Source organism: Eumetopias jubatus, unplaced genomic scaffold, assembly GCF_037043125.1.
Source record: "Eumetopias jubatus isolate StellerSeaLion01/CBP00866 unplaced genomic scaffold, mEumJub1_p1.0 scaffold_7, whole genome shotgun sequence".
Lineage (NCBI taxonomy): Eukaryota > Metazoa > Chordata > Mammalia > Carnivora > Otariidae > Eumetopias > Eumetopias jubatus.
In genome coordinates this window covers 117,754,735-117,770,300 of record NW_028274813.1, presented here as the reverse complement: position 1 = coordinate 117,770,300, position 15,566 = coordinate 117,754,735, and the positions used below count along the sequence as shown (strand labels likewise).

The following is a 15,566-nucleotide window of genomic DNA, read 5'->3' as shown; positions in this document are numbered from 1 at the left end:
GCTGCTCAACACAACCCAGCACGAAGATGCCGTGGTGTTTCACTGCCTCGATATTCAAACAAAAAGACCCATTATCTCTACAGTGAGACTGGGAATTAGCAAGAGTTGTTGAAATGCCACAAACCTAGAATAAAATCGAATTGGTTAAAGTCTCCTTGGGGAGATGTCGGGAGCACAGGCTTTGAGAACTAAGCGCGTACAAATGTCTGTGAACGCATTGGTGGGGCGGGGGGCGGGTGCTTCACCTTAGTGGAGGGGGGGCACATGCAGGCAACACAGGGGTCATCATCAGGCTTGAATACGACTCCATACATGGAAGCCCCCGGAAAGCAGGGACCACCACCGTTGGAAAGAGATCATTGCTACTTTGGTTCAGAACGTCCATCCAGCTGACCTGCCGTGGAAAACGGCTGTGCACGAGGAACAGACGCGGGTCCCCCCACCTGTGACTTACCTGAGTTATCTCTGGCTACAAGACCCTTAGAGAAATCCCCCGGGGTCGGGGAGGCCCTGCTGTCCCACTTCACCATGTCCAGACTGCTGCAATACTCCCACCGCTTCTGCTGGAGCTCCTGCAGCCAGTAGGTCATGAGCTGACGATTAGGAGCCTGCAAAGACGGAAGCGGAGAGAGCGTTACGGCCACACCGCGGGACGGGCGGACGCGCCCTGCCCCGTGGACGGTGCTGGTAGGAAGCACAGGTCAAAGACTTCACCATCGGGACAGGCAGCCACTGCTCATGCAAGCGGGCGGAGCAAACAGCAAGGACAGCGGGAATTCAGCCCCGGTGAGAAACCCTCCTGCCTGTGGGGCCTGGAATTCCAGGACCACAGAACACCGTCCGCAGATGGTTTCAGGACGGCTGATGTTCTCGCTGACCCTGCACGCGGGGCATGCACAACGTCCGTCTAGAGAGCTCACACCTCGCTCAGGCAGGGGTGGAGTCCGGGCCTCGCCATGTCGAATAACCGTATTTCCACCTGTTAGCCTCTGGGAGGGCGCCAAAGGACACGGCAGGCTGGAAACCAGAGGGCGTGTCGGATGGGTAAAACTTTTTAAAATTGACACCAAGTGCCGGGAAGGGTGCTGGGCAGCAGGCCCTGTCGAGAACCTCTCCCAGTGCCCCCACATGGCAGGCACACGACAGATCTGCTTGAACGGGAATCCTCGGTTTAAAGGGGAAAATCTGGCCGGGCAACAGTTAGCAACCTTGTGATCCTCTCTCACTAAATTCCCCAGGCAAAAACAAACATTAAAGTCACATGCTTTCAATGTCTGACCTGTTATTCATGTTACAGAAATCTGGTCAATACAGCAGGGAAAACCGCCTCGAGGCAATGATTAACTGGGGCTCCTTCCCCTTTTAAAAATCTGGAAAGCACTGAAGGCATGTCGATGTCGATCCTGAGCAGACCTCGCCCCGACCTGATTAGATCACAATCACTAACGAGGCTCTCGGTCGCCCCGGGTTCAATCTGGGTTCAACACAGAAAGTCCCTCCAGATCTGCCCAGCACAGCCTCCACTGGACACACGAGGCCACAGAGCACGGGAAATGCAGCGGGCGCCACACGACAGAATACTCTGGATACATCACATTATCTCACCTACACTTGAAAACTTAAAGCATGGGGGCGCCTGGGTGGCTCAGTCGTTAAGCATCTGCCTTCGGCTCAGGTCATGATCCCAGGGTCCTGGGATCGAGCCCCACATCGGGCTCCCTGCTCAACAGGGAGCCTGCTTCTCCCTCCGGCCTGCCGCTCCCCCTGCTGGTGCTCACGTTCTCTCTCTGACAAATAAAATCTTAAAAGAAAAAAAGAAAACTTAAAGCACGTATATCATGGTTCATACCATGTGTGTCTCAACTGTGCTACTCTGGACTGTGATGGTAAATGCAGACCATTTTGGGAGCCAAGGCTGGTAGGAAGGCCACCGGGTGGGAAGCAGCCTTGGGGATTGACGTGGAGGCCAAGGGCATCAGGCAGCCTCCACTTCTCCCCTCCCACAGGACTATAGGACTCAAGGTGACTTCTTTGTCCTTTAACCATGGAGATGCCAACGCTCTTTAGGGACCAACGACGAGTCCGGCTAGTCTGGCTGATGGCTCACAGTTTCAATACCTCCTCTGCCCTTCTCCAATGGGGCAAGTAGGACCCTCAAGCGATGTGACATCACAGAACATCATCTCCATGAGCCCATCACCAGGAGTGCCCTTCACTGAGCCCCAGCCCAGCTGAAGCCTATCACCACCGCACCGTATCTGCCCGGCACCTGCCAGCCAGAGGGATGGGCAGCAGGACTGGGAGACAGGATCTGCCCCCTACCCCCAATTTACAATGCTCTAATCCCAAATTCTGGAGAGCCAGATGGGCATTCTAATCATGGTGGAAGGCGCAGAGCCAAGGCTCAGCTCAGCAGGTGCCTGTGGGAGCCAAGGGTCCAGCAAGAGGCCAGGTACCAGTATCTGCCGTCAGAAGACTTGCGAGGGCCATACCCTAGGTCTCCCAGAACACTGTCTCCCCAACTCCTATACATCCTTCAAAGCCCAATGCAAATGTTACCTCCAGAAGAGATTTCCACGACCTGAGCCTGCATGTTCTCTCTATCCTCTGAACGGGATGACACTGCATACCCCAGGTCAGCTTCCCACAGAGGGCAGCACACGCCTCATGTGCCCCTCATTAGCCTGAGTTCCCTGAAGGCAGAGGTCAGACCTGCTGCTCTCAACGCAGTCCAAGATGCCTGACACACTCAGATATCCGACTCTCCCCTCGTGTCTAGCTGCTCCCACTGCCCCAAGGCTGCTAATCCCAGTCCCAACACGAGCCACACAGAACATCTTGGAAAGCTATTCTGGTGGTCCCTACCCAGCCACACGAGCTGTGGGCCAGGGAACAGACTTGCACTGGGCGGGCATGGTCCTGATCTGAGACATCTGCTGCATTTAGGTGCCATGTCAGGTCAGGTCAGAGAATGAAAACAGGCCACCCACATCCAGCCGGACGTGAACTTGAGTCCTCAGTGGCTGAGAAGAACCACACGGTGCCCCAGCTGCTCCCACAGACTCAGTCCCCAGGCCTCCACCGGCCCCAAACCCAGAAGCCCACACTTGGGGAGAAGGGCCCCAGCCCCTGCCCCTTCCCCTGGACACTACCCCAAGCCTGGCTCTCTCCCTGGGGCGCAGAAAAGTCCTATAATAAGGTCATCTGGCCACAAGTGAGTTCATTCAGGGCCCACTCCCAGCAGGTGGGCGTGTTCCTGGGGGAGGGGCTGGTATAGCGGCCCAGCAGCATCATGGGCGTCGGGCGCCGTCCCCACATTCCCGCCATGCGACCCCCTGGGCCAAGCTCTGCACCCCGGGTTCCCCGGCCCTGTGGGAAGAAACCTCCACCCACCGAACCTCAGCACACGGAAGAAGCCGCACAAAGCTCATCCCCTTTGACCCAACGTCAGTCCTGAGCATCTATCTGAAGTAATCCAAAAGAAGGAAAAGGGAAAAATGCCACATACACAAAAACGTTTGTTCATTTGCTCGGCAAATATTTACCAAGCGCCTAACTTAGGCCAAGTGCCGCCATCCACACCGGGGACACAGAACTGGGTGCGACTGGGTTGATTCTTGCCTCAGCCACACCCAGTGAGCAAAGGGTTTCCTTTCCAACAGCAATAGACAGCTAGAAAAACACGTTCCTAATTTCAACCAAAATACAAAATGCCTGGCCTAAGAAACCCTCGTACATTACAGAAACTTTCCAAAAATCCAGTCAACATTCTAAAGTAAAACTCACCTAAATTTCAACCTTCAAGAGTTCTGGACAAAACAAAGGAGGCGTGGGGCTCTGGCCTTCCAAGCAGGGAGGCCATGAGGAAGGCGCAACTGGCCCGGTGTGCGTCCGGGACTCCAGCGGGGAGCTGAGCAGGTATCGAATGCAGCATCCCAAACAAGATCAGAAGGAGAAGTAGTCATTATTAAACAATGGCCTTAGGACAACCGGTTAGAAATTTGCAAATAAAATGAATTCAAATTTGATTCCAGATTTGAATGGCCATAAAAGTCGTTTAAAGCTCCCAAAGAAAATGCCTACGTAATTAAGTTTCTGTCTCTTTCTGCATCCCACAACAGCCACGTAGAATTCCGCGCTTTTCAAAGGTGCGCACAGCGGGTCTGACTCTGGACTTTAAACCCACTGAGTGGCAGGCGCAGTCCACACAGAAGCTTCCAGCAGAGATATGAGCTCCAGCACCGCTGGCGGCCACCACCAGGGCTGCGTGCACCTGGGAAGGCCAAGCGCTCTTCCGAGGCTGAGCCCCAGACTGAAGGCCAGAGGGACTGACCTTCGAGGGCTGCTTCCCGCACGCGGCCCCGGGAGCCGGCTCCGGGCAGGAGGTGTGGGTTTCACAGGGCTGATTATTCTCCCCAGAAACAAAGGGGAGGTTGCTGCTGCAACAATCCTATTCTCTTGGAACGGAAAGACCTTTCTAATCCCAAAAAGCAAGGCAGTAGAGAAAATGTCTGTCTGTCCAAAAACTCCACCACACCACCCAGAATTAAACGACAAATGACAAACGGAGACGGAGAGCAAACAACCTGCAGGGGGCGGAGGTGCATGCAGCCAGCACTCGTCCACGCCGCGAGGATCCCTGCCTGCCTGGGAGCTCCCGTTCACCTTCGCTAACAAATACCACAACATATTGTAGACTTTTACTTCAAATAATAGTAACAACCCACGTTTACTGTGCAAACTCTGCAAAACGCAGAAAAAAAGAGAAACTGACCGCAACCCTGTCACCAGACATGACGTCATGCACACTTCGCTGGGAGTCCTTCCAAACATTCTTCTGTCCCCAGACACCCATCCCGCTTTCCTTCACACAACCGAACACAACACACCGGCTGTGATGTGTCCACACGCTTGCAACAGCGCCAGGCATCGTCAGGGGCGCCATCACCACATGCCGGACAGTGGACTGAACGCGGGGCACACGCGGTCACTGGAAGCGCACAACTGCCAGACAGCAGTACCCACGTGCCCCCGGGGTTAGGCACCAGGGCTGGGAGCCGGACATCTGGGCTCACGCCCCGCGTGCCATGAGCGGGGGTTACAATGCCCCCCAGGAAGGCGTGAGCAACAACAGTAACGCACTTGCAGCCGCGGCTCTGAGGGTTAAGTCAGCTCATCAGGGCGCTTCCTCCCTGGGCATGGTGATCCGCGTCTCCACCATCACCTGAGACCTCACAGTCGGTGCTGGCTCCGTGGAGATTCAGACGGGGGTCTGGGTTCCTTGCTGTCACACAGAGGAGGAGGGAGGAGCGCACGCCCGTCTTCCCAGCATCCCAGCAGGACTCAAGCTCCGCACGGTTTTCCCTGAATGCTGGGAGGCTGACCGTGAGCCTCTGTGGGTGTGCGGGGTCCTCGGCGAGGACAGCTGGTCTCCCCGCCGGCGCCGGCGGCCCTCAGGACACACAGCAGGGTGAGCACCGCTGCACCGGGTCAGGGAGAATGCTGCCACGGGTCCACAGGGGCCCCACGATCCCGCGCTGAAGACATTTCTCACAGACAGACTGCAGGGAGACCGCGCTCCAGCCCGAAGGAGTCACCAGCCATCAAGGCAAGGACCCCGTCAGTCTCTCCACTCGCGCTCCCTGGCTTTCTCCTGGCACATCCACCTCGGGCCCCACAGCAGCGAGCTGACGGGCCTGTCGACCTCGGCGTCCCCCTCCAGACCCAGCGAAGTCACGTGCGCCCCATGCTTCCAGACTCCCTGACGGCGTCCACAAGCCATGCGACCCGCATGCTAACCGGGCCCACGCTGCGCCTGCCCCTCCCACGCGCGCATGCACACACACACGGAAGCCGGCTCAGCTTCCACAGCCCCTGCTGCACCAGCAACCACCTGCAAACTCCTACTTGTTGCCCAGTCCAAACACCCCCCAACCCAATCCTGCAGTGTGAGGACAGCACTCCAGTTGTCCAGACTCTGGGCTCCTCCCCAGAGGACCGCCCCCCCCATCTCTACGAAGAACAGCATGACCACCATTCACAGCAGGGCTACAGAAAGGAGGGTACACACGGGGGGGCGGGGGGCTCTGTGCACACACCTCACTCGGCGTGTTGCTTAAGAGGACCCAATGGCTGCTCATGGGGAAGGAATTTTGTTTCTTAAATCTGAAGGAGGACATCTGGATTCCCAAGACACATCTAAGCAATAAAAGCACAAGAATATCGTAAGCAGCCTGACGATACAACACTGATGAAAAACAGACCACAAGCCAGATCTGATAAATAACTTTAGGTTCCAAATTTTCTTTTGAATGTTTCAAAATCACGAGCCTGGGAAGAATCTCATGAGATCTGGCCCCGAACCAACGAAACAGACGGGAAGTCCTGTGTCTGAGCCAGCGGCAGACGCCGGGAAGGGAACCCGGGCAGGATCTCCAGGCCCGGCAGAGTGGGGAGCATCTGCACGGCCCTCCGTTCCTCCAGCAAGTGCCACGAACTCTTACCTCTTCTCTTTTCAAACTATCTTAAAATCGGCATTTTCATATTATCTATCAAAATAGTTACACAATTGTAATCTCAATCCTTTCCAAAGGCTGAGCAAGAACCCAGACCCCAGGGGAGGTGCCCCGCCTGCCACCCACTCGGGAGGCGGAAGTCAGCTGGGGACTCCCGTTTATCACTCAAGCACCTTCTTTTCAAAAGCAAATACGCTGACACAACTCACCTGTCCTGACACCTTCCCGGTGTTAACGGGTGTCCCAGAGACCGGCAAGCAAAGGTGATGATGGGGAGAAGGGGACCCAGACACAGAACAAGGTGAAGCACGCTCGCAGGAAAGGGGTCTCAAAGACAAGGGCTGTGGGGGGCTGGGCCAGGTGACAGACTCGGGCCACTCTGGCTCTGCTCTCCCTGCAGGAAGCCCGGTGACACAATGGGGGCATGTGGCCCCCAGTGGACCCGGCTGCATTCCCGTGGCTCCCTATCAGCCCTGCTGTTGCACAGTTGGGGAGAGCCAGGGCCTGTGAGCTCAGGGGAATTAAAAGCTGCAGCAGCCGCGGGACGGTCCGCACCCCAGCCCCCCCGCCATGACGGTTCCCACACACTGCACGACGCTGCCCTGCTCCCGCGGGACGTGCTTTACTCAGACGCGAGACACAGGAAGGACTTCGTATGAAGGTTTAGGAACTGGGGTCCCAGGCTCCACGAGCCAGAGACCTGGGGGGCAGGGGAGTGTGGCCGCAGAGATCCACTGCCCTTCAAGCGAGTCTGCGGGGTGTCTGGGAGGCACCTGGTCTCCAACTGCCTCTCGGGCCAAGCTGGCATCTCAGGAATGGGTTGGGTGGCTCCTCGGCGTCATTCCGTAATTCACCCCTGGTTGGGTGAAATCTGGGGGCCCTCCAAGTCCTGACCAGCTATGCGGGGGTGGCCATGATGACGCTCTCCTGGAAATACCCCCAGGATGCCCACCAATGCCCCTGGAGGAGCACCAGCACGCCGTGCTGCCCAGGGACCGAGCGGCCGGCGCAGGAGACGCAAACCTCAGGGCCTCGGGGAATTGGGGAGAGGGTGACAGGCCCCAAACCAGTGCTATAGAAACTCAGAATGCAAAGCAGATACACAGAAACCACAGAGCGTTGGCCCAAGGATAAGGGGCTTGTGCCTCACGGGCATCCGCCCACGCGGCTGAGCTATTTCCAGTCCACACAGAAGGCCGTCACCGAATGGGCCCCTCTGTGCTCACCGCGGAGGGAGCAGTCGCTCACAGTCCAGGGCAGCAGTGGTTCCCAGACACAGGCGCGCACACCTGCCACCGGAGCGTCAGGGGTGATAAGCGTGCTGCTCCCCAGGGCGCACCCCGCCTACCGACCGCATCAGGGTCACTGGGGCGAACCCGCCGTGTGCATTCTCCACGGGCTTTTCTCCTATAGCTGAGAACCATGGTTCTGAACAGCACGCTTCCTCCGAATGGCAGCCAGCCGCGAGCACTCTGTCAGCACGTCGCCCGGGACAGGAAGTGTGTGGGTGCGGTGCGAACCCGGACGCCAGGCGAGCGGGCACGGCTCACGGGACACCCCAGCTGCCAGGGGCCTCTCCCCCTCTGGCACACGCTGCCCAAGAGAAGGCTCCCGACAGGATGCGCACTTCCCGCTAAGCCAACCCCTCCTGGAAGCAGACCGTCTACACCGCTCACGTCTAATCCCACGCGACTTGCCATCTTGAAGCTACACTGCAGCACAAAACGGGCAAATGCCCATTTTAGGTGCCTGTCCACCACTGACCCTGCGTGAGCCAAACTGCCTACCCACGGCCTAGAGCGGGAACACAAAGCAAACATCACCGAGCTGCTGGGTGAACAGGACACACGGTTCACGTATCCACCACCACCCCACTGAAGGCCTGTTCCCTCGTGCTGGCACCCCGGGTCACGGCCCCTTCAGTTCCAACTCAGGGATAGTGACCCTTGGAGCAAAAGCGTGTAAGGACTCCCTCCAAGTCACTGAGCCGCTTAATGACAACGCCCCAGTCACAGCCCGGAACAGGCTGGGCAAGCTCCCCAAGGCCAGAGGCAACGGCTGACTCCTGCCAGGTGCCCGCCAGGGCCTCACGCCACAGAACTGGCCAGGCGAAGGGCTGACTGGCTGCATCGCGCCCAGGACAGTCAGGCCAGCCTGTCTGCCAGCAGTCTTCCCTGGACATCACAGAGCTGGAGGGGAAACGAAATAATCCCTCTAATCCAATATCTACATCTCCGATGGCAGGGCCTGCCCACCCTGTCCACCGCCAGGCCTGCCACCCGACACTCAGACAGGTTCTCGTCTGAGGGGCACACTGCACGAGGAATGCGCTCCTTCCCGGAGGCTGGCCCCGGGGAACGGTCCCAAGGATGCAGCTCGGGACCCCTCCCCACCAGGGTCCAGTTCCCCCACGCAGTCAACCTGAGAAAGGTCAGCGAATGAAGACACAGACTCCCGTCTGACCGGCGACACGTCCGCGGACGCACGAGGCTCTCAGTCTTTGAGCAGCTACAGTTCCACCCGAACGGGACTGCTCCCCAGCCCACCTTCTCCAGGGAGCACTTCGGACAATAACTAAGCAGGCCTCTCCAATTCTGCAATGATCACACCAACCACAGCCTTCTGGCCCCGGGCCGCATCCAAATCAGTCCTTTACATACAGGTCTCCCTCCTCGTCATCACTGCCGAAAGATGTCACACCTCCCCCAGGGTCAGGACACGGGCGGGCCTTGGATATTCACACCCGCACTGACGGCGACAGACAAATACGATTTCCTGCAAAGGTTCTCCAAAGCCATCAGGTGCTGAGGTATTTTTAAAGTCTTCGTACTGCAGTTTCTTAAGCAAATAGGAAAATTACTGCTGTATCTGCAGAAAAAGCGTAATGCTTACACGGCAGCAGGTGCTAATGGATAAACAGACACCGGGAACCTCCTCTGTGCAACAGGAGCATTCGCTCAGCCGGCCAGGGTGCCCTGAGCGCTGACTACCTGCCTGACCTTCCCTTACGCGCCCGGGACACAGTGCTGAGCTGCAGACAATCTCTGTCCTCGGGCTGTGTGTGCCCCAGCTGGACACAGCTGGACACAGCACCGGCCGCTCACATACCTGGACAGGACTGGACCGACTTCAGGGGGCAACCTGTGTATGCGGGGTTTCCTGAGCGGCCTGGTGGCGCCCAGAGCGTCGGAGGGTGTGCAGCAGGGGGCTGGTTAGGAGCCCCGCGGCTCCCTAATTCCCGAACCCATACCGCGCTCACTCTGGGACAGCAACCAAGCTCGGCGGAGGCCCACACCCGACAGGAAGTAGGCCAACACCACCCACTCCAGTGTCATTCAGACCCGACTGCATCAGTCTCTAAGAGAAATGACAGTTGCTAATCCAAGCCCCTCCTGAATCAGAGAGTCATTTCTAGAATAACGGGGTCTTTTCCATTCTTGGAGGGAAGGTTATGGTCTGACTTCTGACCACACGGCAAGGCTGTACCCCAGTGGCTGATGGGTAAAGGCACCTGAACAAGGATACCTGTCTAGCCCTCAGGAGCCTCAGGGAAGTGGCAGGTGGTGTTTACACCTCAACCCCAAATGTGTGTGGCCCCCCCCATTTCTTAAGAAACAGTTGCCTCCAAAGGGGAAGGAAGTTGGCAACGTGCATTTGAGCAGAGCGGGTGGAAGAGACAAGCGTTTGGTGAAGGTGGTCACAAGGAATGCTCTGGGATGGGCAGTCCACCCCACAGGGCAGGCCCCAGTCACACAAGCCCCCCCCCCGGGCGGCCTCCCAGACCCCGCTTCTCCCCGAAACCATGGTGCCTAAGAAGCAAGAGGCCACAGTATCTTCACCTTTGTGTTTGTTTCCTTTGAAACCTTTCTACCAGGCTGCAGGCTGTCACATACATACGCCAACCCTTCACACGCAGGCTGCACAGTCCTCCAGGCGGTTAGATGCGAGTACTGGGGGTGACCTACCCACCCATTTGGAAGAGAGGAAAAAAACCCTCACCCCCACTGAAAACTCTGCTGATCCTGCACTCTGGCCCCAAAGGCCTTCCCCTCCAAAGGCTGTGCCCCCTTCTCCCTGGCTGCCCCCCTGAACTCCCAGAGCCCCCCACGCGACCAGCACTCCCACCTACGCACCTCTGCTCCCACCAGGCCCCCTCCCCCTGTGGTCAACACCAACCCAACCTTCACATCTCGGCAAGTCTCTCCCCGCCCTCCCCTGTGAACTAGATGAGGTCCTGTCACATATGCTCACACCTCGTTCCTCCCACACTGCATGGCGCCCACTGCTGTGACCGTCTGTCTCCCCACGTCACCGAAAGCCCCGCCAGGCAGGAACTGGCTCATGTCGTTGGGCCTGCACACCCAGTGCCTAAGCGCAGGGTGAGAGGGGCCCCAGGCCCCCCGAAACATGCGAGTCCCTGAACCACACTCCGGGGCCATATCCAGCCCATCACCTGCGGATGCGCCTATACGCCAGGAATGGTTTTTATGCTTTTAAATGGTTGAGAAAAAAAATTGAAAGAACAGTATTTTGTGACATGTGAAAATCACATGAAATTCAAGTTTCGTAGTCCATAAGTAAAAATTACAGAAACACTGTTAACGCTTTTATGGCTGTTTCTGGACCATGACAGCAGAGGAGTCAGACGGTGTGGTGGCAAGACCTAAAATATTTTCCACGCGGCCCTGGACTTAAAACACTCACCCACAGCTACACCAGTGTCCTGGGTGTCCAGCCAGGGGCGTGAAACACCAGAGCCCGAAAATCAGGACCGACTGTGCTCTGGGTGGGCCGCACCCTCTCTGCATAGCTGATGCCTGTTGTATTCAGTGGGTGCTCACAGCATGCCACAAGGGGAGAGCGTCACTGGATACAATGGGAGATCTGGCTCACCCTCCCAGAGGGCCAAAACCCTCCCCAAACCAGCGCTTACTGGGCGACCACCCTGTGTGCTCTCACTGCACACATACCCACTGGGGCGCCTCCTCTGCATGGGTACCGCTCAGGAGGTCAGGATGCAAACTTCAGGAGCGGGGTGCAGACCACACCATAAGGAGCACTGGGCCAGGCAGCAGGACTGGGCAAACCACTGAGGTACCGCACGTAGGACACCACACCTGCCTTTAAGGAGTGTCCTAGCTGGGCCGCCCTGACAAACCCCTGAAAAGCGAAGTCTGGACCAAAGATCTAAGTAACACTTTGAGACCCCTGAGTGGATGCCCTCGGGCAGGACAGCTTAGTGGCGCCAGGAAGGCAGAGTTCCCCACCTCTCTTCTGTGTGGGACACACAATGATTACCCAGGCTGACAAATGTTTGTCACTAAGCTGCGAGTGGTTTCAACACCAGAGAATGTGCATCCTTCCCAGGAAAGTGGGTTCATGACTGGGTAGTTACGTGTGACTCAGAAACTGACCCCTTGTCCATTTGAGCACCAAACGGCCCCAAGAAAGGGGTGGAGGGCGGGGAATTGGTCCTTGACAGGCTGACGCTGCCCCTTGTTCCAGGGCCTGCAGAGGCCCGGCAGAGGAGGCTAGTTCCTGCTCACACTTTATCCCCCCATCAGTCACACGCTGGCCTCCCTCCAGAACTGTCCCCTGCTCCTCACAGCCCCGGAAAGCCCGGTGAGCAGCACGCTCTCCTCACCGGCCCCAGCACCACTGGCCTCTCTGCCTGATCGCCGTAGCAACTTCCAAATGTAAAATGCCCCTGCTGCTTTCTCACAACGTGAGGAGGACAGAAATCAAATGCAGTAAAGGGAAAAGCACTACACCTTATCTCATCCCAAAGCACTGACGTCCTAACACAATTACACACTCTGCATCTCAGACCCTCACTATTCCCGGAGTGTTGACTTTCAGAAAGGGTCTCAATCTAGCTTCCCAATCTCCGGCAAATCCCAGCCCCTCTCTGGCCTCTGTTCCCTCATCCGTAAAACAAGGCGCTGGACCAGATCCCCGAGTTCAGCAACAGAGAAGCTTAGCAAGAAATTCCAGTATCAGCTTTCATTAAGACTCAAGCAGTAAAACATTTCGAAAAAGCCCAACGAAACCACAGCTTTGCCAGGGAGGGCTGAAAAGACGCTTTAAAACAAGAAACACATGATAATGCAATAAGCAAATTGCTGATTTTTCTTTTCTAAGTCATCTGTCCAGGAAAATGGTATCTGTAAAATGATATGCAACCAGCTCAAGCCTGAGCAGGGCTTTGTCCTCAGTAGCCTAAGATCCTCCCTGCAGATCAGGGGCTCTCCCCTAGCCGAAGATGCTTACAGGCCCTGACAGGTGACAAGGAAGATAAATGACTTCTCCCCACCTTACCACCACGGAAGTTTTACTCCCACAGCTCAAAAGGAATTCCCTACACCATCCTTCTCAAAGCGTGCCCCTACTCCGGAAGCCCAAGTCTCCACAACTCCCTTCTTTTGAGAAGCCTTGCCTGTGTTCCCGTTCCCACTGTTTCTGTAAAGCAGACCCTTACCGACTAGTCAACCTTCCATATTCCTCAGTCAGGAATCCACATGAAAACGGATTTCCTTTTTTAAAAATATTCTGAACATACAACAAGATGGACGGAACGCTATAAAGCGCCCTGGGGCACCCACCACCCAGTCCTGGAAATAAACACTTGCAAACACACTGGACGCCTGCCTCATCTTCCTATGCGGCAAGTCCATCCCAAATCCAGGGCTCATCCCCCCGCCGCTCTGCACTCACCACACGGCACAGACAGCCGCGTGAGCTTCATAGCCTTTCCATCAACGGTGCCGTCCGCCTGCAATCACTCTGTACCGTCTTCGTGCCCCGTTTTATGTGAGCTAATGTTTCAGCTGTCAACTCTTCATGCTCACCACTGTATAAACGTTCCGTTACGTGAATATGCCACACACTCGGCCAAAGACGCTACTCGTCATTTCGTACGGCTGCCATGCAGGGCCAGACGTTCCCACCACATTTCCAGAATGCTCACAACCCCCTAAGGAGGAAGGTGAGCGTCCCACTGGACCAGAGGGGGCTGGGACACACAGGGGGCACACACTGCCCAACACACGTGCATGGCAGACCCACACGAGTTCAGGCCACTCGGCTCTACGGCCACCGTCTTCACCTGAACCTCCAAGCCCCATGGAGGGACGAACCTCCATTACTCACATTTCTCTCAATGAGAAAATGGACAGAGGGCTCCAAAGTCAGCTGAGAAAACCTGAAACAGGATGCTCCATTTTCTTTGTTAACAAACAATTCCACAGGAAATCCATCTGACACAGATTGCCCGCATGCACAGTGAGGACAAGCCCTTCTCTGGCAGAAGTCCCTGTGCGCTCCCTGGAGTCATTCCCAAGTTTATACAAACGGTTTCCAAGTCAGCCGGAGTTGTACTGCAACCCTGCTTGGCTTCCCCTGCAGAAGCAGGCTGTCTGCACCCACTCAGATGGCGTGGAGGGGCCGGAAAGAACCCAGGAATCAAAGTCTGCCTGAATGGCAGCAGCTGAGCTGACATGGCTCTGAGATGACCTCGGGCAGCAGCCCCAGCTGCTGCGTGCTCTGGAGGCCCGGGAACAGTCCTGGGCTTGAACGGCCAAGGGAAGCAGGCACAGCCCACTCTGCTCTGCACTTGGCCTGGGAGAGCGCTCAAACAGGCCAGCCCAGCCCTGCTGCCCCGGAGAAAGCCCAGCCTGAGGACTGAGGGTGGGGGCTCAGAGCCCCCAGGCAGGGAGCCAGGCCAAGAGAGAGGTGTGAGTTCCTGCATGAGGGCCCCGAGGGCCCTGGGGAGAGGAGGGGACCCCCCCAGGCCAGGGGAGGCCTCCGGGCACCAGCACCAGGACTCTCCACCGATCTTCCACGCGGGGTTTCTCTGCCACAGGGTGAAGGAAGCCTCGCATGGGCAAGGCAGAACGGGCTGAAGAAACCCCCTCCCACGTCTCCCAGCAAAGTAACGAGCAAGAGAACAGGCTTGGCCACTTACAGGCTGTGCAACCTTCCCTTCGCTGAGCGCCCCTGCCCTACCGTGCACTGGCTGCAGGGAATTACCGGGGAGGGCCCTGCCCCCTCCGACCCACCCCCCCACCAGGAGTCCACGGTCGCCCCCCCCCCCCCGCCTCCGCCCCGTTACAGAAGTGGCAGCGGAAGCACCAAGGGGTCGCAACCTAGGCAGGTCCAGAAGCCTGCAGGCGCCAAGAGCTGGGACGGCTGCGCTGGGCGTCCACGTCGCGCGTGGGGGAGCCCAGGTGAGGGGCGGAGGAGGGGTGCCGGCACCGCTCAGCCCGCAGCCCCTGGGGGGAGATAGGGGGACAAGCCCGGGTGCGCCGGCCCGAGGCGGGAGGGCGCGCGGGGAGAGGGAGGCCGGCAGGGCGGCGGCGGCGGCGGAGAGGGCCGGGGAGAGGGGCGCCAGGTGCGGGCTCCGCGCTCCCACCTTGAGCACCGTGACGGCGCCCGCGCTGTGCACCTGGAAGTGCGCGGGCGGCTCGGTGCCGGGCTCGGCCGCCTCGTCGGGGCCCTGGTAGCTGAAGCAGGCGTCCGCGATGTCCAGGTGGCCGAGGGGCAGCGCGTCCTGCGGGCTCTTGAAGTAGTAGAGGTAGCAGCGGCGCGCGTCGAACACGAACCAGCGGCTGCGGTAGCCGCGCAGCGGGCCCTTGCCCGACAGCTTCTGCAGGTAGCCGCACAGCCGCGCCGGCTCCCGCTCCTCCTCCTCGGCCCGCGCCCCGGGGCCCGGCATCGCCGCCGCCGCCGCCTCGGCTGCCGCCGCCCCGGCCCTGCGCGCCCCCGCCCGCGCGCCCCCGTGCCGCCCCCGCGCGCCCCGCCCCGCCCCGCCCCGCCCCGTCCCGCCCCGCCCCGCTGCTGCGCACGGCCCGCGGGCGCGCAAGGCAGCCTGGGACTTGTAGTCCCGCGGTCACACGGCCGGCGCGGGCGGGAAGCTCGCGCTCGGCGCACCTGCATCCCAAGGCCCGCAGCACCTGCCCGGGACGCCCTTCCGGGAGGGACGCAAGGAACCCGCCACAGACGGCGGGCGGCCCAGCAGCGGCCACGACCTTGCGAAACTGGCCGTCGCCCGAA

The 15,566-nt window shown here is 58.4% G+C and overlaps 1 protein-coding gene across 5 annotated transcripts in view; it reads right to left on the bottom strand.

The window, feature by feature from the left end:
- TBC1D2B (TBC1 domain family member 2B) overlaps positions 1 to 15,253 on the bottom strand; it is a 61,775-nt gene extending 46,522 nt beyond the window's left edge. For 4 of the 5 annotated variants that reach the window (XM_028093838.2, XM_088024919.1, XM_028093841.1 and 1 more), the window contains exons 1-2: positions 14,926 to 15,253; positions 455 to 608 (exon numbers count right to left, since the gene is read on the bottom strand). In XM_028093838.2, coding sequence (XP_027949639.1) covers positions 455 to 608; positions 14,926 to 15,228 — 457 coding nt within the window. In that variant the 5' untranslated portion in view covers positions 15,229 to 15,253. The remainder of the gene's footprint in view (positions 1 to 454; positions 609 to 14,925) is intronic. The other variant, XM_028093839.2, reaches the window with a different exon arrangement.
- Positions 15,254 to 15,566: the final 313 nt, after the last annotated feature.